The sequence below is a fragment of the Musa acuminata genome, chromosome BXJ2-9 (assembly GCF_036884655.1).
Source record: "Musa acuminata AAA Group cultivar baxijiao chromosome BXJ2-9, Cavendish_Baxijiao_AAA, whole genome shotgun sequence".
Classification (NCBI taxonomy): Eukaryota; Viridiplantae; Streptophyta; class Magnoliopsida; order Zingiberales; family Musaceae; genus Musa; species Musa acuminata.
Window position 1 is genome coordinate 8,047,307 of NC_088346.1, and position 21,950 is coordinate 8,069,256.

Genomic DNA, 21,950 nt, shown 5'->3' on the forward strand with positions numbered 1-21,950 from the left:
AATGTGGATCTTTGAAGCCAATGTGGCAAACCACGTCGGCGCGACACCTTGAACTCAGATGGCATGACCATCCCCCATGCCATACAAGATCGTGCAAGGTGTGTCGTCAGGTATGAAGCTGCCTTGTAAAACTCGGGATGACACTGTCAGGTACGGAGCTACCCTGCAAAACTTGGGATGGTGCCGTTGGGTACGAAGCTGCCCTGCAAAGCTCGGGATGGCACCGTCGTATGAAGCTACCCCGAAAAGCTCCGAACGATGCCGCTCGGCATCGATCCATACAGGTAAATCGATGTCTACATGGAGGATATGGGTTCACCACTTAAGGGGTCGATGGTCATTAGCGAACTAGGTACGATCGACCCTCGTGAGCAGGTATAAAAACCCATCGCCTCGCCAGCACTAGCGAAGGACTTTTTTCGAATACTCAACTCTCTCTCATTCAACTAAAAACTAATTTAAGCTTTGGATGGGTCGAGTCGAGAAATCCCCCTCCCGACCTCGACCTGTTTGCAGGAGCCCAACGATAGAGAGGTAAGCTGCTCGTCAAGAGAGAAGGCCACGCTCGGGGGACGAGGCTCGAACCCGACCCAACCCAACGCTCGCCCACTCCACTCGAGTGTCTATGTGGCCAACCTTATGCATCGGGGACTAGACCAAGCTGCGCTGACTCCTCAACCACGATATAAAGGTTCACCAACCGATGTCACTAGAAGGAGGGCCCAATGTCGCAAAAATGCCCCTAGTCGAACAACCCGGGAGAGTATCCACGAGAGGAGCCACACCCAACCTTCGAGTTCGTAGGACAACCTATGCTTCCTCCGAGCTTGGAAGGAAACGCCTTAACCGCAACCCCAAGTCGCTAATGGCGATTGTTTAATGACCCTAGGCTATTGCCTCCCGGCACTAGCATGGGGTAGCTTGCCATCTCAGCTGAGGCGTTCCTTAGTCTCACTCACCAGGTCCAAGCTTTGGCAAGGATGATGCCGACCATCATCCCTTTAGTTCCTCAGCTCGCCCAACAATCGGCATTGCCTCAGCTTCCACAATGACAATCGCCAGCTCGTATCCCCACATCACCGTCGGCCACTCAATAGCCTATTGTGGTGAACATTACCCTATCACCCAAGGAGCTATTGAAGAATTTGAGGCTGATACCCGAGCACAGCGCTCCCGACCCTAACACATTGTCATCCGACTTGGTGGACTCTCTCCGGGCTCAATTACCCTCGATCAATCGACGTCTTGATGAAGTCCAAAGAGAGTTTCACAAGTCCAAGGAAGAGCTGGGCGAGGTTTCCTTGGGAGGGTCACCTTTTGTACAGGAGGTCCAGGACAATCCCATCCCATAAAGCTTTCATTTTCCCGTGCTTGAAGCCTATGACAGCAGCTCTAACCTAGTGGAACATGTTGCTGCATTTTGAACCCAAATGACCCTGTACAATACTTTGAACGTCCTAATGTGCTGAGCATTTACTACTACTCTTCGAGGCCCAGCTCGGATGTGGTATAATTGACTTAGGCTGGCCTTGGTTGCATCCTTCGACAAATTGGCTAAAAAGTTCGAGCTTAACTTACTTGCCAACGCACGGCCAAAGCCATATGCAGCCATTCTCCTTGGCCTCAACCAGAAAGATGACGAGCCTCTCTCCCAGTTTGTCACCCGTTTCGCTACTATGACTCCAGGAGTCCCTGATGCTCACCCTTCTCTGTTAATGCAGGTGTTTTTGATGGGTCTGCAAACATCCATATTCTTCTGGTCGCTGGTTGAACGATCAGCGATGACCGTCCCTGAGTTGCTCTAGCACACAAACTAGTACGTGGCTGCTGAGGCGTTGGTGGTGGGAAGGCACGAAGAGCACAAGAGGCCCCACGCAAAGTCATCCAGAGGGCAGGTTTCGGGTCCGCCAAGGAGAAGCATGATCAACCCGACCTATCACTCCCGAAACCCTCTCTCCCACCATTGAATTCATCCATAATAGAAATATTTCTCCATATCAGATAGAGAGGACTCTTAAGAGCGCTCAATCCGATGAAGACCCCCTGAGAACTCAAAAATCGTTCAAAATACTATCGATTTCATTATGACTATGGTAATGACACTAAGGAATGCCATAACTTAAAGAACTAGATTGAGAAGCTCATCCTTCAAGAGCACCTCGGACACTATATCTAAAGGCCACCTGAGTAGCGACGAACACACTTGCTAAAAGAACGAAAACTGGCTGTACCGCGCACGCACGCAATGCACGCAAGTAACACTCGCACATGCACACGCACACGGGCACATAAACGCGCTGGCACACACAAACTAGCGCTTACAGACACGCACACGGGCAGATGCACGCACTAGCACACACAAACTCGCGCTTATCGACACACACCCACACACAAACTAGCGCTTATTGACACACACCCACACACAGGAGAATGCTGAATGCATCAGACAATCAACTAAAGTATGCAGCTGGGGCCTCTTCCAAGTATGCCTGCATGGGAAAGTAACGCCCACAGATGCGTGATGAACTCCCCACCTCTTGCAAGACCCTCCGCATGAGCTTTTGCATTGTCTGATCGAGCAAGGAACAGGATCATCTCCACCCAAAATTCCGCCATCACCTTCCATCGCATCTCTGGCGTCTCCATGTCTATCAACTGCTTTCCCAGTCTCGCACCCCTACAAACGACAGTCTGAGAAGTGTCACTTAGGTTCATCATACTTCGAAACCTTTGGTCCAAGTTGAATGTCCCGAGTAGCGAGGAAGCTTCCTTTACTGCGTCATCAAAGATCAACCGAACTTCAAAACTGTTGTCCGGTAGAAGATCTGGGACAAACCCTACCAAGTATGCACAATATCGCGATAAACTGTTAGCAACGACTTGGTTATCCTTCATCTCCATCGAAGTAACCTTTGCGTGCTCCACTCGGGATCCGTGGATGTCACACAGAGAAGTGGCTATATGCCAAACCAATATTACCTGCGCGTGAGTTTCAAGATTGCATGCCCATGAAAGCTGTGCGCTCATTCCATTTCGTTGCAGAGATGAAATTCCGTTGGTCGGCAGCGTGTCATGGTTGAGTTTGAGCCAACGGACGACTGCTTTCTTTACCTCACTTGGGAGCTTTAATCGCTTGCTTTGTTTTTGGCCAGCTCTGGTCTTCCCAACAATTTCACATGTCATGTAATATAACATGTTCTTAGCTTTTGGCTTATAATCACAATGTTTAAGAAGCGAATACTGACCCAGTTTATTCTGCAAAACCCTGTCGGAAACCTTTAGCTGGCAAAGATGTTTTATCAATTCTGCGATCCATGGCTTATCATGCCATGAAGGATGAGCAACGTATCTACAAACGAGAGATACTTTGGCCCACTCCGAGCACACATAGAGGTAGATCTGGAACAGCTCCAGCCAAAAAATGGCTGCTACAATTATCAAGGTAAAAATTGCATCGAAGCTCTTCCTTCCGATTGTGATAAGGTTGAAGTAAGTGGTAGGGGATAGATAATACTTCATGACTGATACTCCGGACCAACATAGAAATATCAGAAGTGTAGCTGACATGGCTAGCATGAATTTCTCACTGACAAATATCAAAGGATACTTTGTATAGAAATAATCATGAAGGAAAGCCAGCTCTACCTCGATCACCCTGAAGGCTCTTTCATGAGCATCATCATCGTTGGAGAGCAATCCCCGAATCACGAAGTCCCTGGTCTTTTGGAGGCTGCTCTCAGCAAGTTGATAGCAGGAAAATCTACGCTGAATTAGCTTGAACAGGGCAAACGAAAGACAAATGTCTTTCAAACGCCCTTCTGGATCTCCGCTCGAGCTCAGCAGACCTCCAGTGCACCGCCAGATTTTGTTGACGGTAATAACCCGATGATCAGTTATTTCTATTCGGAGTAAGTAGTCAGGAGCTTCACAGATATGATCAACGCGATCTTCTCCATCAACCAGATAATTGTATCCTCTCATGTTCGTGGGATCGGGTTCATCTTGAGGCGTCAATTCGGGCTCGTATTTCATGTAGTCTGCGATTAATTTGCTTTTCTTCCGCCCGTTTGTGGCCATTCGAAATGCATCTGTCCGTTGACCTACTCTGAAAGCCGTCATAATCGAAAGTACAATAACCGGGACTTTGAAGCTGGAGTGTGTGGGCTGGACATATGTGCCCACCAAGCCACCAATAATAAATAAGTACATCATATGTTCTGCAAAATTCTTCTTCCAATTTTCATTGTCTGATCTTTCCTTCATATAGAATCTTAATCAAGTGCTTCAGTAGCAGATTCAGCTCCTACATATCCATTTCCCTGGACAATTATTGCACGGACTAACGAAATAAAGATTCTAAGGTGCCTATCTCTGTGTATAGTATCTTCATAAGAAAATTCTCCGGTGACTTTTCAGCTGTGTGCAGGCGACCTCATTGTTGTTTATCATAAGATCATTCCGCTTAAAACGATAGCGATGTTCTTTCAGAGTTCATCTCATTTTTCTGATACAGTGACGATTGCATGAGAGCATGCTTAGGTATTTCATTGATTCCATAAGATTTTTGTCCTAAAAAAAAATGAAGATATCACGAAAAGTAAACGAATAGTGATGATACGATAATCCCGTAGCTGAAATGATAAATCCTAAATTTTATTTTCATGCATATTTAAATCTCAATATGTATTGTTGATATGTCCTTTTCATCCCTTTTGTGGTGTTAATCCTCGATAAACCTTACATGAAGAAGAAAGAAAGGAAAATTACATTGTATACAACTTAGAAGCTCCTATTGCGTATACATAGATAAATAAGTAAGCTAGGTTTATTATTATTATTATTATTATTATTATTATTATTGTTATTATGTCTAAACATATCGTCTTAGTGATATGAGAAGAGATAGATAAAAATAAAAAAAATAATAGAAATTATAAATAAAGATGTAAGCACTCTTAATATAAGTAATTAAAATTATGATTTTATTGTTGTCAAGCATAACCACTGCGCAGCATATGTGCTCTGACAGTTAACATAAAAAAAGTTATTTTTTCCCTTAATCGAAAGCTATGAAATCGATTTAGATGAACAATGGAAAGCTTTGTTGTAATAATCACAAAGCTAATGAAAAATCTTAGTTTTAATAATCATGTCGTAGCACGACGAGAAATAGACTACTAACAGTTATGCACCAATCGGTGCCGAGGTAAGCTGACATATAAGCTCTGTAGAGATTCTGTTCCTCCAACCAATAAAGCACAAAAAGCAAGAACTTTCCAGCGTTACAAACTAAAAATTTTAGTCCATTTTGGATTAGTTCGGTGCTCAGCTTTCCACGATCGTTCATGCAAGTATATTCCTTTCTTCGCCCAGCCAAAAGAGCTTCCAAATAGAAAACACACAGTTTTCTATCAATCACCGTGCCTTGTGAATCCAGCCACCACCTCTGCACCCTCCTCCCTATAAGATCTCAATCACAGCTCGCTCAAATGCATTCACCCAGTTCATCGGTAACCATGCCCTCCATGTATTCGTCACCCGGCCTCCCCACGCAAACATGGATTCGTGAAAGCCTGACGAGCCGGTTCGCTAAGTGCCTCTGCTCCATTCTTCTTTCCCTCATCCTCGTTGCAGGCATCATCGTCTTCATTCTCTGGCTCAGCCTCCGTCCTCATCGACCCCGATTCCATCTCGTCGCGTTCGCTGCCCCCGGTGTCGCCACCCCGGCCGGTCTATCCGGCTCACCCATTTCCTTCAATGTGACGGACCGGAACGCAAACGCGAAAATTGGCATTTATTACGATGCCATGTTCGGTTCGGTCTATTACAAGGACCGGGTGGTCGGGTCCGGGCCGGTCATGTTCCCCTTCTTTCAGCCTCCGAAGAACACCACGCTGATAACTGGGCAGCTGAGTGGGGCGGCGATCGAGGCTGGGGGCACGTTATCGTCGCAATTGTCGGCAGAAGCGGCGGCCGGCCGCGCCGAGCTGCGGCTCGAGCTCAACTCGACCATCCGGTTCAAGGTGAAGACGTGGGACACCCACCACCATCATTTGCATGTGGAGTGCGACCTGGTCGTGGGCTCGGATGGAAGTATACTGCCGGAGTCCAAGAACATCAAGTGCCCCATCTATTTCTAAGATCTGTAGCATTAAACCTTTATCAGGAATCATCTGTTGAGTTTGTGCGTATGCATCCTCTTACATCTATCTTTTTCTACTATGTTGTAGATTAAGTTCATACTACATGAGATTAGAATTATGCCACTACTAACGGAAGCAGCAAAAAAGTTATCGTGAATATAAAGTTGCTGGGTTTTAATTCTTCAATGGGCTCAACCCAACTCCAATCCGACGCTCCAAACCCCAATCTTGTCGAGGGAATGCGTTTCCTCTGCTCGGCGGAGATGTTTTATTATCACTACAAGCAAAGAAAGAGGATATGCTCTTAGCGTGAAACATCGTTTAACGTCATGTGAAAAAGGTTATACGGAAGAGAGAGAGAGAGAGAGAGAGAGAGAGTTAAATAGGCAGAGGGATGGTTTTTCTTCGATAGGTTTGCTTGCCCAGAAAGCAAGGTCTTAAGATGCACTTGTAGCACACAAAGTACGGTGCTTGATTGTCTCCATCAAATCGGACAAGTAATGGCAGTTGGGATCATGCACGCTGTTAAATTTCAAATAAGAAGAGAGAAAAAGTTCCAGCTTGATAGAGAATTGTTCCCACTTGGTGGCATGCGATTAGCTGAGGTCGATAAGAAGAAAGGTGAGGATCATCTAGATGACTGAGACATCCGACGTGTCATGCTTTGCAGTTATTGATCGGATATAGGCGACAGCTTCTGATGTGTGGAATCGGTGCATATAGAGTTGAAGTCAAATCAAATTATGTATGCTACAGTTTCAAACAGGCCTCATTTTTCCTATAAGTCAAATCAAATTATGTAATGTAAGTCTCACAAACCAGTACGAAGCCAAGTCAACAGTGGCCGAAACAACCTACGGTCCGAAACGGCAACTTCTCCAACCAGACATTAACCAACGCTGACGGTAGAAATACAACTAGCAGAAATATATAATATGCACTAATCGGTCTCAACGGTTTTATTTATCACTCTTTTCTTCTCAGTCTCTCTCTGTCTCTTTCTCCCATCTATTGGTGAATCAGAGACCATACATCAAATGTCATTTCTTTAACTTAGAACTTTCGAAAGAAATAATATTATGAAACTCTCCTTTAGTGTGAGTTCCACACGTAGTTTTCTCCACAAGTTTGGAAGTTATGTTCCATTATCCATATTTGAACAATTCATATGATATTTATATTTCCATAAATATCCTCTAAGAGAGTCAAACTTCTCTTTTTTTTTTTTTTTTACTTGTTCCCAATTACAGTGCTCTCATTTTATTTTCATTAAAATTAATTCATTATATTTTTCCACAAGAGTGTCTTCGATTACATATTATTCGATCTGCAAATTTATTATGTTTAAATTAAAATGATAAATAATAAGAGAGAAGAAAAATGAGTTACTAATTACTAATAACTAAAAAAATATTCATTGCCATAATTCCTATTTTTTTCTCTAGTCTAAATATGGGAGATTTTACAAAGTGATGGCACATAGGGACAATTTCCAATGAGAAATGCACTCAAACAAAAAAGTTTGATTTATCTCTCACATCTTATCCTGAATTAAAATTTAAAATGTATGAATTATATTTGACGTAATTATCTTTGATATAATCACTACTTGTAACATTTAATATAAGTTTTGCGAGTTGTGTCATGCTATCTACAATAGTTGTAAAATTTCGGCTTATAACAAACAAATGGAGTAAATAATTTTATTCTCACTATAAATTAGAAATTACCTTTAGCTTCTCATGTAAAAGAATCTGCAAAGTGAGATAAGCTATTGATTATTGAAAATTCATTGAAGATGCTGCTAATAGTTTAAAAAAAAACAAATTATTGATAATTAATCTACAAGATATGAAGCTTGATGAATAGTCAAATAAATATTTCATAATTAAAATTTAAATATTTTCTAAAATAAGTATTACAATCGAAGGTCATTTAAAAATTTTGGTAATATTAGTTCAAGACGTATTAATTTTTTTGAATTGATATCATTTCTTGCCCAAAAACTGATGTGTCTATATTTGATGAGATTACATCAATTTTTTTAATTATTTTCAAATTTTAATATAAGAGAGAATGTCAGAAGATAAATTAAATTTTATATTTATGATGATTTGCTTATAAGAGTTCGGACAGAGTCAATGCCATAATAAATTAAGTTAACAAGCTCTCTCTATATATAGATATGGCGTAAGATTTTGTAGCAGGTGAGAGATTGGGATCGAAAGATTGAAAAAGAGGAAATCGTGAACAAAACTTCTAGATTGACGTGTATCGTAGAATTTTCCACCTTCATATTTGGATCTTTATCTATCACATTGCAATTTCTTAACACAAATGATGGTACTACGGCATCGATTATGTAGATTAGTAGGTGGAACTCAGCAGTCAAACGTGAACCTGATTTTGACCGAATCAACGGCCTACGTGTGCCCACTTGTCGATAGAAACCATATAAGCATAACTTTATATATATATATATATATATATATATATCCTCAACAAAAGGGTAATTATCAACTCTCTATCAAAAGTGAGTTAATAATTGTACCAACGATGCTGTTTCATACAACTAATCATTGTAGCAAAGCAAAAGGAGACGACCTTATTGATCTATATAGTCTCGTTAATTCACGATGCCGCAGAGCATCATCGCCATGTTCCCCGCTATCGTCTCATCCTCTTCCCTATTCCCCCTCCTTGGGTTCGTCCTCCTCATCCTCTGCCATTCCTCCCTCACCGGCGCCCAAAATTTGGACCAAATCTGCGACACGTCCGGTAGCTTTGCCGATAACAGCACGTATCAGTCCAACCTCAAACTCTACCTCTCCACCCTCCCCTCTAAAGGTTCAGTTTCCGGCTTCCTGAAGGAGGCAGTGGGAGAAGTCCCTGACAAAGTGTACGGCGTCTCCCTCTGCCGGGGAGATGCCAACGCCAGCGAGTGCCGCGCCTGCCTCGACAAAGCCAGCCTTGACATCCAACAGATATGCCCCTACAACAAGGGCGCCATGATTTACTACGACTACTGCCTCCTCCGCTTCTCCAGCCAGAACTTCCTGAACTCCACCGACAACCAGCAGGTGTCCAAGTACAACTCCAGCAGCGTCACCCAAGTTGCTCGTCTCAGCCAGCTTTTGCATCTGCTGCTGAGCAGCGCCACCGATTGGGCGGCGAATTCCACCAAGAGGTTCGCCACAGGGGAGATGAGCAACTTCACGTCGGAGTTCCCCACCATATATGTGATGGTGGAGTGCACTCCGGACCTGTCACCGAGCGACTGCAGCCAGTGCCTGCAGTCGCTGTTCGACCCACTGCCGACGGATATGGTGGGAAAGCAAGGAGCGAGGGTGCTCGGAGTGAGGTGCATCATTAGGTATGAGTTGTCCGCCTTCTACCGAATTCCCTCCATGGTGAACCTTACGGCTCCGTTGGAGGATGCGACACAACTCCCGTCCGACGGAAGCGAAGGTAATTAAAGAACATCTCGTGCTATCATATTAGCTGCACATACACACACACAAAAAGCTCAATTTTCACCAATTATATGTTCTTTGCATTCGTTGTAGGACAAAATCCATCCTAATTATAAAATTCGGTCTCATCACAATTTGGTTTCAGTAACAGCAAACCGTACTGATTCGAAGACATCGATCTTTCTCGATATTTACCATTGATCCAAGTAAGACAAATTAGATTTCAATCGGATCATCTCATTTGATCACGATTTCTAGTTATTTATGTAGATAAATATTCAATATTATCTTCTTTTAGCACGGGGGCAGTGAGCCCATTAGTCCTCCTTCCATGTTCAAATGTGAACACCTCCGTAGCCATCGCTGACTTGAGTATTTTAGATGACTATATCAAATGAATTTTTTATTGACCTCAAATAAAAACGAGCCGTTTCCTACTCGTTCTTATAAATGGATCTCAGAGGAAATCCGCCGCCACCTTATCTCACATGAGTGCAAAATCATCGTAACCATCGAGACATGGAACTATGAATTCACGGTCATTTCTCGGTGCAGGAAAGAAGAAGAACGCAGCAACGACAGCTTTAGCAATCGCGATACCTGCATTTACAGCTCTACTTATACTCTCCATTATTTACATTTGCTACTGGAGGACGAGGAAGCGGATAGTACAATCAGCTTGTAAGTCACAGAATTGCTTCCAATGTCCTGTTTCATTCACTGCGATCAGCCAGATTGAAACTGTGTGCCCCTTCATAGATGAAACTGGCCCGGAGCTGATCACTGGTGTTGAGTCACTGCTGTTTGATCTATCTACGCTGCGACTTGCAACAGCCAACTTCTCTGAAGAGAATAGACTTGGAGAAGGGGGTTTCGGAGCAGTCTACAAGGTTCGACTTCACGATCTTCTTTCTTCTGAGTTAACTTCGCAGTCTCCGGTTACACTCGCTTGCTCTGTTCTGCTTCCTAACCATGGTTAGACGCCGCACAGGGACGGCTACCCGATGGACGAGAAATAGCAGTCAAGAAACTGTTGTACGCTGGACGAGGACTCGGAGAGCTGCAAAATGAGCTGCTGTTGGTTGCTAAGCTCCAGCATCGGAATCTCGTACGACTTCTGGGAGTTTGCTTCGAGGAAGAGAAGATGATTGTGTATGAATATGTGCCCAATAGAAGCCTGGACAAATTTCTCTTTGGTGATGCGCCTTCCACACTTCTACTTCTCGTTGGAAAAACTAAACCTTTTTAATTAGCTTAGAACTAAAAGGTTCGTCTTAAAATCCTTTTTGATGCAATAGATCCTAAAAGAAGCGACCAACTACGTTGGGGAGCTCGATACAGGATCATTCGTGGAATTGCTCAAGGCCTGCGTTACCTGCACGAGGAATCTCAGCTAAAAATCATACATCGGGACTTAAAAGCCAGTAACATCTTGTTGGATGCGGCTATGAACCCAAAGATCTCAGATTTTGGAATAGCAAAGCTGTTTGATGCGGACCAAACTCAAGATACCACGAAGCGAGTCGTGGGAACTTTGTGAGTGGCCCGACTCAATTGTGTACTCACATCGGTAGCTCTTCTTTGTGTCTTTTGTGTCTCTTGACCGATCTTAATTCTACCGCAGTGGATACATGGCGCCAGAGTACGTGAAGCATGGCAAGTTCTCGGTCAGGTCGGACGTTTTCAGTTTCGGCATTTTGGTTTTGGAGATTTTGACTGGAATCAAGAACAGCAATTCCTATAATTCTGAATATCGCGAAAGCCTTCTGAGCTATGTAAGTAGTCAAGCGGACTCATAAATCACAAAAAACAAAAAATCTATTCCTTTTGAACTTGTGTGGTGTGTTTATTGGCATACGTAGTTTCATTGGGATAGAATTAGATCGCAAAAGAATGGATCTCTGAATAAATTATGTTTGAGACAGGCATGGGAGAAATGGCGAGGTGGATCAGTCTTGGAGATGGTCGATCCAGCCTTGGATGGTCACTACCAAGGAAGCGACCTGTTAAGATGCATGCAGATCGGGCTGTTATGTGTGCAGGAAAATCCAAATGATAGACCGACGATGTCAACGGTAATTACGATGCTAAACAGTGGAATTGCCTTTCTCCAAGCACCTGGGCGACCTGCATTTTATGTGGAAAAGGAGGAAAAGGAGGACGTGAATGTAGAGTTCAGTGCCAACGATGCCAGAACTGCAATTGTTGTATGTGACGGAGAATGTAAACCACTTCCGGCGTCATCAACCCAAGTTTCAGTCACAGAACAACAGGCTAGATAGAAAGAAACTGACAAAAAGGTATGTGTGTGAATATAGTTCTTGTTCCTGATCCCTTTTATGTTTCTTACGATATGGTCTTCTCATCAGCTTCAGCAGCGTAGAGTGTTAGCAGGACGCAAGCAAGCAACCGAGACACTATTTTACGTTTGAACTTTTGAGTGATAATTCAGATTTGCGTATGCACTCGATCGATAATTAATTCTGGGGAGCACAGCATCAGAGGTAATGTGTATCAATCATGTGCTTGAATCATGATTTTTTTTCTCTCTCTCTTGGCATCTTGGATTTGCTTGTTGACTCCGAAACAAAGATGCATACTCATCTTCTGGACAATCTCCATGATCATGACTCTTGCCGGAGTCTAGCCAGCTTTATGTAATGTCCAGATCTAAATCTCATGATTACGATTGACTAAATCAGCACGCTTAAGCTATTGGTTTTACCTTTCTAGATTTGAGAACTTGGTTTTATTCTCTAGAACCAAGGATGAACTGTAAAGTCATAAAAACTAAAGTGAACATTTTCTTGCAAACCAGGTAAGGTACAATCATGCAATATATGAGTGTCTCACAACATGCACGATGACATTTTGGATATTATGATTGTGAATTTAATTTTGAAAATTACATGAGGCATGAATTTTATTTACAGCTGACGATTATGTTGTTTTATTTTGAATTATAATTACTAATATATTTTTTGTTCCAATAGGTTGAGTTATCATGTGTTTTTAATGAAGTACTTAAGTATTTTTTTTCCTAATAAACTCGACTACTAGATTCCGCTACATCCGACGTAGCGAATAAACTCGGGTTCTTGTCGGGCAGACTTCGGATCATAAACAACCTGATTTGGTTTTGTGATTACACAAATTAGCCTAATAGTAACATAAACACTAATTATTTATGTCGTAAAGAAAATCTAAATACTTTCACTATATATAATTAACAAAATAGAAAAAAATAATTTTCTCTCTTGAGTTAATTTAAATCCAAGATTAAAGTCGCATAGATGAGATTTTTTTTTCAACCTTTCTGAATCCACTAAAAAAAATACTACGAGTACTTAAAGTGTTCACTTTATAATTCTCTTTCACTGTATCCTAAACATATATAAGATATTTATATAATAATATTGTAATATACAATAGTTTCTTTCTATAGTTGTATCTTTTTTCGTTTTTCAAGTAATTTAGTTTCTATAAGGAATATGACAATAGTTACAAATCTTAACACATATTTGGGTCATCTTAGAGGTACCGATCGAAGGCATACTTACTCTTAAGTCCATGTATATTGCCTGCACAATATTAAAGTTGAACAAGTGAGCGTTTCAATTTTATAGTGTCTACACAAATCAAACTTAATCTTGGACAAAAAAAAAAAGATATACACGAAAGAAGCTTCTAGTGATTTTGATTAGTCAAAAAGAAAATAAAGATTTCCAACAACAGGAATTCAAAGTTCTCACTTAATTTTATCCCATCTTATTCGTGATATGTCTTCATCACCAAAGTCTCATGTCTTAGGTTTCAGACCTTCATGAATAATCATCAGAAGAAATCCCTTTCAACGTAAATAAGTGCTCTTACAACTCCTTGATAGTTGTCTTGTCCTTTCCCAACTTAATTGACTATATTTTGTTGGATTTACTTCGTTGTGGACCTTCTTATAATATCTGATTAAAAGACGATACGGTTGTTCAAATTTTCATTATGAATCCTTGACACCTATCTAATCTCGCTCATTAGATTTTCTTAATTTTTACCATGACAATGTAAGAAAGAAATAAATTATTTATTTATTTATTAATAATGAGTAAGAATTTATATTATTATTTAATAAATAATAAATATAAAATATTCATGTAAATCATTTCTTGACATAATAGATCACAAAATCATGATAATATATTATCATAAATTTTTTATGACTTAAAATTATGATAATATAATGTCAAAATAATGAGGTTCATGATAATCTTATCATGATTTATTTTTTCAATAATATTTTTTTATAATATATCATAATATTCTTATTGAAAATATCGATCTTAAATCGAAGTAAAAGAATTGCTTGTAAGACAAATGCAAATGCTTGGTAAGAGCCTTTGCAAATTAACCCAAAGATGAGACACGGGCTTGCTATTTTGAATTTTATCATGAGCAAAGTAAAAATCGATGATTATGTGCTTCATTTCATTTGACAGGATTAGTATATAAATACGTTATTTCGATATTATCATAAGTTCAATAGTTACAGAAGCAGTTGCTCAATATTATTATAAATTATTGATTTTTAAAACTTCAGCTTGTGACCATGAAATATGATATAAGTACTAGTAGATGTCCTGTGATCATTATTACTTACCCGATTAACGTCAAAAAATGTATGAAATAATAGAGGAGAATCATTTCAAAGAAATAAATTATGATGCCCTTTAAATATCGGAGAAGGCGTTTAACAATTGTCGAGAAGTATTCTTATGCTTGAGATAATTCATTCACTACATATATAATATCCGAATAAGTGAATATCAAATACTGTATGCATAGTAATAATATTGATTTAAAAGTATTTTAATGTAATTAAAAAGATCATGAATATATTTTTATTGAGAAAAAAATAAATTATTTACCATGTGGATGATTTAAATATAAAGAAAATAGCTAAGAGACCTAAAATCTTTCATAGAAAACTTATTTCTAAGTTGTTGAATAAACTGATCAATTATACTAGTTTATTACTGAAAATAATTAAATCATCCGCATAAACTAGTAAAAATGACTGTCTTAAATATTTTTTAATAACATCTTTAATATTATCGTGAATCTTAAGATTTCGGACCGTTCTGACAACGTTACTCATCATTTTCTACTATTTTATTTGACAGAAGGCGAGACTTATGTAAACAAATAGCTTGCCATCGTCATTAAGATTTGCTGGTTACAAGGTACCCTTTAGAACAGAACTGGGACAGGATCAAATTATAATAGCTTGCCATCGTCATTAAGATTTGCTGGTTACAAGGTACCCTTTAGAACAGAACTGGGACAGGATCAAATTATAAGGTGTTACTATTATAAAGTCGACATTGGCGGCTTTGTTTCTTTCTTTCCTTGAAAGAGACTTATGTAGGACTTGAACAATCGATGAACACAAATGGCCATCCACTATTTTTTATTCATAAAGTGCAAAAGGTGACCGAGAAAAAACATACGGCAAATATTTCTTTTTGAAAGGAAAAACTATATTGCAAGACCCACGGTCACAATATATATATATATATGTAGTCCAGTCAACAAATAAAGGCATAGTCCAACAAGTTGTGACTGTGCAGTCTCCATCAAGCTTTTGATTGGTTGGAGCTTTTCTCGGTTTCCATTCCCCTTCGCGAAAGCTAGATCGTGCAATGGATGACGCCGCAGTGCTCGGACAAAAATAACATGCGTCAACATTCATGATCACACTACGACGAAAAGACCCACTGAAACAATGAAATAACAATGGGCACAAAATAAATGCTTTAGAATAGACACTCAACGAAAGAAAATATACTATCCGAATTTAACAGCACCTAAAAGAATGAATCCTTGGTTGGGGCCATTTATCTGCAATCTCGTGAATGTGATATCCTACAGATCATAAATTGCCGGTCCAAATTATCCACCTCTCTAATGGTGTTCTTTATCCATAAGCATATATATATATATATATATATATATATATATATATATATATATATATATATATATATATATATATATATATATATATATATATCAAATAATCACTTGGAGAAGTGGGTTAGTCTCATGTTGAAGTCAACGATGACGGCATGTTATCAGCTTGCTGCATTATTCAGTTCGTACCTAAAGAACTTTCACAAGTAATATATTCAAATAGTTGGTGGTCTATGTCCTTTTATGGTTCCGTAAGCAAGTAAGATGGTCATTTAATATGACCAATTTGTTGGGTTGGAGATCAAATAAAAATTTTGAGCCAAACTAAGCGTGCAAGTTGGTGTTACACATGCGCTATAGCAACTCTTTATGTTCATACTGAACCTTCTTCTTCCTAATCCTGTCAATTTGCACCTGTGTACTTAAGACAGTCAACCTGCAGACTTGAGTGATGGGTTTCGACGAGCTTTGACGTCGTCTTGTCGAGAAAACCATTATTTAAGTTTTTAAAATAATATCTATAAACCATTATTAGGAAATTGAATTTAATGAGATCATAATTTTGTTACCACAGATGAATACCTAAATAAAGAAAATTCTATTAAAAAAATATAATAACATATAAAATTATAACAGGAAAGACTATTGTCGCCGAGACCTCTCGTAATCGATGTGTTTGATAACTTTGATCATTTGTATTCCTTCTTAATAAACAAGAAAACGAGACACAAAGTAAGCTTTTATATATGAGATTAGGCTTGTAGAGACAATGACATCAATCAAAAAATTAAGATGGTATCATAGCAAGAACTGTGTATCTATCACTCTTTCTCAGTATTTAATTAAAATTATTTTTTTTATATAGCATTAGTATTCATTGAGCACACACACCATAACTTACATACTTAAGCCTAACTTCGGGGTTTATTTGATCACCCAATCAAATTATTTAAGATGATATCAGAACCAAGATCCGTCATACCGTATCGTACCAGAGTTTTGACTCGGGCTCGGTATGATACGATACCGGTATACCGATAAATTTATATTTTTTTTATATAAGCAGTGCTATAGTTTAACACTATAGCACTGTAGCAATACCGGACGGTCCACGAGTACCTGTCGGATCGATACGTATCGTCCGATATGGGCGGTACGACAGACACCGATCAGAACCAAAGATTTTGATTCAAATCCTGTTTGGCCCAAACTTAGAAACAAATATTAATTTCCATATGGATTTAAGCCATATGTCACCAACACAACACACGAGGAAGATTGTTATACATAAAAAATTAAAATCAAATATCATCTAACTTTTAAACACAATGACATCGATCCATAATTTTAGATTTGCGTTAGATTTTCATAAAAATCAATAAACAACAGACCAAGCAACTGTTTTTGTTTTCATCTTTTACGTATAAAACCACTAGCTATGATTGAAGCAGACTATGTGACTTGGTATTCTAGGCGTCTGTAAGTAGATATCTGTTTCCATATTTGTTGCTACCACAAGTCCAAAGAGTACTCCCACCATGCTTCCCTCGATCAGCTCCACCCAATTTCTGCTCTTCTACCTCATCCTCCTCTTCGTCCCCTCTCGAACAGTTGCCTACCGGTGGCAAATCTGCAGCACAAGGGGCGGCAACTTTACCGACAACAGCACCTACGAGTCCAACCTCAACCTCCTCCTCTCCTCCCTCGTCTCGAATGGTTCCGGTTCTGGCTTCTCTACCGGCACCGTGGGACGGATACCCAACCGAGTTCAAGGCCTCGTCCTTTGTCGTGGCGATACTAACGCCACCACGTGCGGTTCCTGCCTTAGCAACGGCGCGGTGGACATTCGCCAGATCTGTGCCTACTACAAGGATGCCGTGGTTTGGTATGACGAGTGCCTCATCCGCTTTTCCAACCTGCAGTTCCTCAGCACCTTCGACAACGAGCCGACGGTTGCCTTGGTAAATTACGACCTGAAGGACGAAGTGGATCGGTTCAACAAGGTGGTGAATGAGCTGCTGAGCAGTACGGCCGATTGGGCGGCGTATAACTCCACGAAGAGGTACGCGACCGGGCAAGCGTTCAACGTGACGCAGGCGGTTCTAACTATATATGGCCTGGCGCAATGCACGCCGGACATGTCGACGAGTGACTGCAGGCAGTGCTTGGAAGGGGTGTTACAGGGGCTCCCACAGGGCCGAATGGGAGCTAGGAATCAGGGAGTGAGGTGCAATATAAGGTTCGAAACTGGCCCCTTCTACGAAGGCAACCCCATCATACGGCTCCTTTCACCACTGACGAATGCAACAACGCCTGCGGAGAACGCTACAACTCCGGCCTCTGCTCCAACATCCCATCCTGCCGTCGGTCCAACCGGGAAAGAAGGTAAAGATGCACCCTTAGCACAATCAAATTTCCAACTAATTAATTAATTATATGCATAGATCCATGGCAAATAGGCGACTCATTCATTCTATTAGAGCCTAGGAAAGTATACCACTTGGTCTGATCCACCATTCAACATACGATCAAGACAGGGCAAATCGAATAACCCGTGCTGCAAAAGAATGGCTATCGTAACGAAGGTTTTTTGACGTGTCCGCTAATACAATTCACAATGGTGCAGGAAAAACGAAGAAAACAACTATAGCAATTTCGGTATCCGCAGTGAGCGCAATACTGCTAATCTCCATATTTTGCACTTGGTACAGGAGATCGAGGAAGCGGGCAACGAAATCACCTTGTGAGTGACGCAACTATTCCTGATGTCCCGTCTCCTTCATTGCAATCGGCTAGTGCTTGGAAAACCATTTGTAATTAACATTCTTGACATCGTCTGCTTAATTTGTCATAGATCAAACTGACCCGGAGCAGGCCACACAAGTAATCGAGTCATTACTATTTCGTCTACCTACACTTCGAGTTGCAACAGTCAACTTCGCCGAAGCGAATAAACTTGGGGAAGGTGGTTTCGGTGCAGTTTACAAGGTACATCCACACGATGTTCTCCTCCTATTTCCATTTCAGTATCCCCTTGTTTCCATTCTTCCGCTTAATCAAGAAGTATTGTGCAGGGACTACTGCCGGACGGACGAGTAATAGCGGTCAAGAGGCTGCTGAACTCTGGGCAAGGACTTGGAGAGCTTAAAAATGAGCTGCTTTTGGTTGCTAAGCTCCAGCACAGGAATCTTGTAAAACTTCTGGGCGTTTGCTTGGAGGAAGAGACGATGATTGTGTATGAATACGTGCCTAATGCAAGCCTGGACAAATTTCTGTTTGGTAATTCACGCTCTTAATGTGCTTTCTTTAGAACTTCGATTAAATTATTATTTTTACTCATTTTCTTTGTTACTTATCTGCAGTTCAAAAAAAAACTAAACCTTTATGATTATGTTTGGAAGTAAAAGCTTTGCCTCGATTCCTTTTTTATGGAGCAGATGCTGCAAGAGGCAAACAGCTGACTTGGGGAATTCGATACAAGATCATTTGTGGAATCGCTAGAGGCCTGCTTTATCTGCACGAGGAATCTCAACTAAAGATCATACATCGAGATTTAAAAGCCAGCAACATCTTGTTAGATGCAGATATGAACCCCAAGATCTCAGATTTCGGCCTAGCGAAGCTTTTTGACATTGACCAGACTCAAGGCACCACCAATCGAGTCATGGGAACCTTGTGAGTGGACTGGTCGAACGGTGTACCTATCATTTGCGTTACCTAACCAATCTTAATTCCACTGCAGTGGATACATGGCTCCCGAGTACGTGATGCGAGGCAAGTTTTCGATCAAGTCAGACGTATTCAGCTTCGGTGTTCTGGTTTTGGAGATTTTGACAGGAAGAAAAAGCAATGATTCCTACAATCCAGAAGTTACTGAAGTCCTTCTAAGCTATGTAAGTAGCCAAGTGGAGTCACAAATCACATCGATTGGTTTTGCATTACTACCCAAGTCTATTCCAACTTTTGTGATGCATTCGAGTTGAGTTTCAAGTTATCTTTTTCTTTGCGCAGACATGGGAGAAATGGCAAGACGGATCAGCCTCGGAAATAGTCGATCCAGCCTTGGGTGGTCACTACCAACAAAGTGACCTGTTAAGATGCGTGCAGATTGGGCTATTATGTGTTCAGGAAAATCCATCCGATAGGCCAACTATGTCAACGATAGTTGTGATGCTCAACAGTGAAACTGTCTCTCTCCGAGCTCCTTCACAACCTGCATTTTATGTGGGGAACGGTGAGAGGATTGTAACAATGTCAGTAAACCAAGTTTCAATATCAGAACAAGAATCACGATAGAAATAGAAGGACAATGTTAATCCTCCTTCGAGAATAAGGGCCATTGATGCGTGAAAATGTAATAAATATTATCCTTGTTTTATGTGACATTATTGTAATATGCAATTACAAGGTTATACCATTAGATCTAATTTTGGCTTCCAAACTTACAATTTTGGTTTCTAAATTTTGAGAGTCAAAATCAAATCACATAGAACCCGTTTTGATATCAGAATCAAAATTCGAATGACATCGCTCTACGTCTACGTTAATATTGATGTTGATGCAAATGAATAATAGATAATATATAATTAATCCTAATACATTCAAACAGCATAAAAATACAAATTTATCTACCAGGAGCGTCCATCTTGGAAGATGCATCGCTTCCATTCTACTCATCGAATCCACACCATTTCCGCTCGAAGCTTCGAAGACTTGGTAACATCTTTTCTTGGTTTCCATTCCTTCGTCAAAGCTAAAACGTGACATGGATATCTGTTTTGATCGCCTACTCGACGCAGGAAGCGCCATGAAAAGGAGGGTAAAATAAAAGGTTAAGAACAATCAATAAACGAGAGAGAATGAACGTATCAAATAATCATTGGAATTTTAGGTGCTTCCAAACAATGTGATGCACAAAATTAGCATCCGGAACCATGTGGCCAAATTGTTATTTGTTATCTTGGAATTAAGAAGATAAATGAACTCCTTTATGCCGTGGGATTTAGACTCATCATGAATCTTAGCTCCATAATAATGATTCGAACGGGATTTGCTTTGCAGACGTCAACGATGGCGGCTATCAGCGACCTGTATTATTGAGTACTCCACCTAATGGAGATTCAAGTGGTGCTTTCGCACATTGTATATTCAAATTGTTAGTACATGAAACGTCGTGCGAGTAGCTGATAGCATGCATCGTATTCGGTCTTCATGTTTATAATATATCTTCTTCTTTTCCAAGTCTTATCAATTGCCATGGACCGTGCAAGTTGCTGACAGCATGCGTTGTATCCAGTCTTCATTTAACCTTTTTGCCTTCGGTCTTGTCAATTGCCATGAACGTGCCTCGGTGGTCCAGACATAGCCAACCAGAGTGAGTTGCGGGCGTAGACAAGCTTTGACAAGTCAAGGAAAACGGGACCAGTTGAGAAATTATATTGACGAAATTATACCAAAATATTGTGTTCGGTGGTGTTCTGTACAAGTAAATCTCTAGGATTGATATTCCCCGATCATACCTGCTGGCTTTATGACTTCATCTTTTTGGTACACAAACGGCTAACTGAGAATGGAGACTACATGATTTCTAGTTGAGCTGACTCTCTAAAATAGGACGTATTGGTATATTTGAAGCTACGAACCCCACAGCACGGGGTAATCAAAGATGTTTCCCGGATCAGTTCCACCCAGTTTTTGCTCTTCTACCTCATCCTCCTCCTCCTCTTCGGTCCCTCGCCCACCCTTGCCTTCACCTGGCAAGTCTGAATTACAAGTGCCCGTCAACCTTACTGCCAACAACACGTATGAGTCCAACCTCAACCTCCTCATCTCCTCCCTCGTCTCCAACGGTTTGGCTTCCGACTTCTTCACTGACACCTCGTCGGATGGATACCCATCCAAGTTCTACGGATTACGAAGTCGCGTACAATTTCTTAATAAACCTCATCGACTATTCATCATATCTTAATTTTCTAATACCTTTTAATTCTTCATTGGCATCTTTATCTTCGTCAAAGTTGACTCGTGTATTAGTTTATTTATCTGGATACATAGTATTCTACTTATTTATATTTGATGCAAGTATAAAAGTGACTAGTATGATTAGATTGTCATCTACGTTTGGTTGAAGTTAGTTTGGATATATTTTTAATTATTTCACTCGTTTGCTTTTGAATAAAAAGAATTACAAAATTATTTCGAGAAGAGGAATACAAAGAAATATTAGAATATCTCTTTACTTTACTTCTAGCAATTTTGCTTTAACTTTTATAAGTATCACATGACCATTATAGTTGTTACATCTCCACCTCATCTCTAATCAAAACTCACAAGAAAGTGTTGTTTTAACTTTTAATGCTAATTGATAAGC

The 21,950-nt window shown here is 40.4% G+C and overlaps 4 protein-coding genes across 4 annotated transcripts; 3 read left to right on the forward strand and 1 right to left on the reverse strand.

The window, feature by feature from the left end:
* Positions 1-2,198: 2,198 nt before the first annotated feature.
* Positions 2,199-4,119, reverse strand: LOC135624025 (uncharacterized). The gene has a single exon (XM_065127497.1). It carries the CDS (start codon positions 4,117-4,119, stop codon positions 2,455-2,457), a length of 1,665 nt encoding a protein of 554 aa, XP_064983569.1. The 3' UTR covers positions 2,199-2,454.
* Positions 4,120-5,506: 1,387 nt separating this feature from the next.
* LOC103997681 (NDR1/HIN1-like protein 13) lies at positions 5,507-6,189 on the forward strand. The gene has a single exon (XM_009418980.3). It carries the CDS (start codon positions 5,517-5,519, stop codon positions 6,138-6,140), a length of 624 nt encoding a protein of 207 aa, XP_009417255.2. The 5' UTR covers positions 5,507-5,516; the 3' UTR covers positions 6,141-6,189.
* Positions 6,190-8,764: 2,575 nt separating this feature from the next.
* LOC103997793 (cysteine-rich receptor-like protein kinase 10) lies at positions 8,765-12,430 on the forward strand. The gene is made up of 8 exons (XM_018831050.2): positions 8,765-9,611; positions 10,172-10,297; positions 10,376-10,506; positions 10,608-10,812; positions 10,915-11,152; positions 11,241-11,391; positions 11,542-11,916; positions 11,986-12,430. Exons 1-7 carry the CDS (start codon positions 8,780-8,782, stop codon positions 11,896-11,898), a joined length of 2,040 nt encoding a protein of 679 aa, XP_018686595.2. The 5' UTR covers positions 8,765-8,779; the 3' UTR covers positions 11,899-11,916; positions 11,986-12,430.
* Positions 12,431-17,048: 4,618 nt separating this feature from the next.
* On the forward strand, positions 17,049-19,987 carry LOC135622958 (cysteine-rich receptor-like protein kinase 44). The gene is made up of 7 exons (XM_065125346.1): positions 17,049-17,965; positions 18,207-18,323; positions 18,435-18,568; positions 18,655-18,859; positions 19,018-19,255; positions 19,323-19,473; positions 19,592-19,987. The coding sequence occupies exons 1-7, from the start codon at positions 17,119-17,121 to the stop codon at positions 19,874-19,876; spliced, it is 1,977 nt and encodes a 658-aa protein (XP_064981418.1). The 5' UTR covers positions 17,049-17,118; the 3' UTR covers positions 19,877-19,987.
* The last annotated feature ends 1,963 nt before the right edge of the window (positions 19,988-21,950 follow it).

Coding starts and splice junctions, on each gene's coding strand:
- LOC135624025 (XM_065127497.1), bottom strand. CDS start 4,119: ATGACGGCTTTCAGAGTAGGTCAACGGACAGATGCATTTCGAATGGCC.
- LOC103997681 (XM_009418980.3), top strand. CDS start 5,517: ATGCCCTCCATGTATTCGTCACCCGGCCTCCCCACGCAAACATGGATT.
- LOC103997793 (XM_018831050.2), top strand. CDS start 8,780: ATGCCGCAGAGCATCATCGCCATGTTCCCCGCTATCGTCTCATCCTCT. Junction 11,153..11,240: donor AAGCGAGTCGTGGGAACTTT/GTGAGTGGCCCG, acceptor ATTCTACCGCAG/TGGATACATGGCGCCAGAGT. Junction 11,392..11,541: donor GCGAAAGCCTTCTGAGCTAT/GTAAGTAGTCAA, acceptor TGTTTGAGACAG/GCATGGGAGAAATGGCGAGG.
- LOC135622958 (XM_065125346.1), top strand. CDS start 17,119: ATGCTTCCCTCGATCAGCTCCACCCAATTTCTGCTCTTCTACCTCATC. Junction 18,324..18,434: donor GCGGGCAACGAAATCACCTT/GTGAGTGACGCA, acceptor AATTTGTCATAG/ATCAAACTGACCCGGAGCAG. Junction 18,860..19,017: donor CCTGGACAAATTTCTGTTTG/GTAATTCACGCT, acceptor TTTATGGAGCAG/ATGCTGCAAGAGGCAAACAG.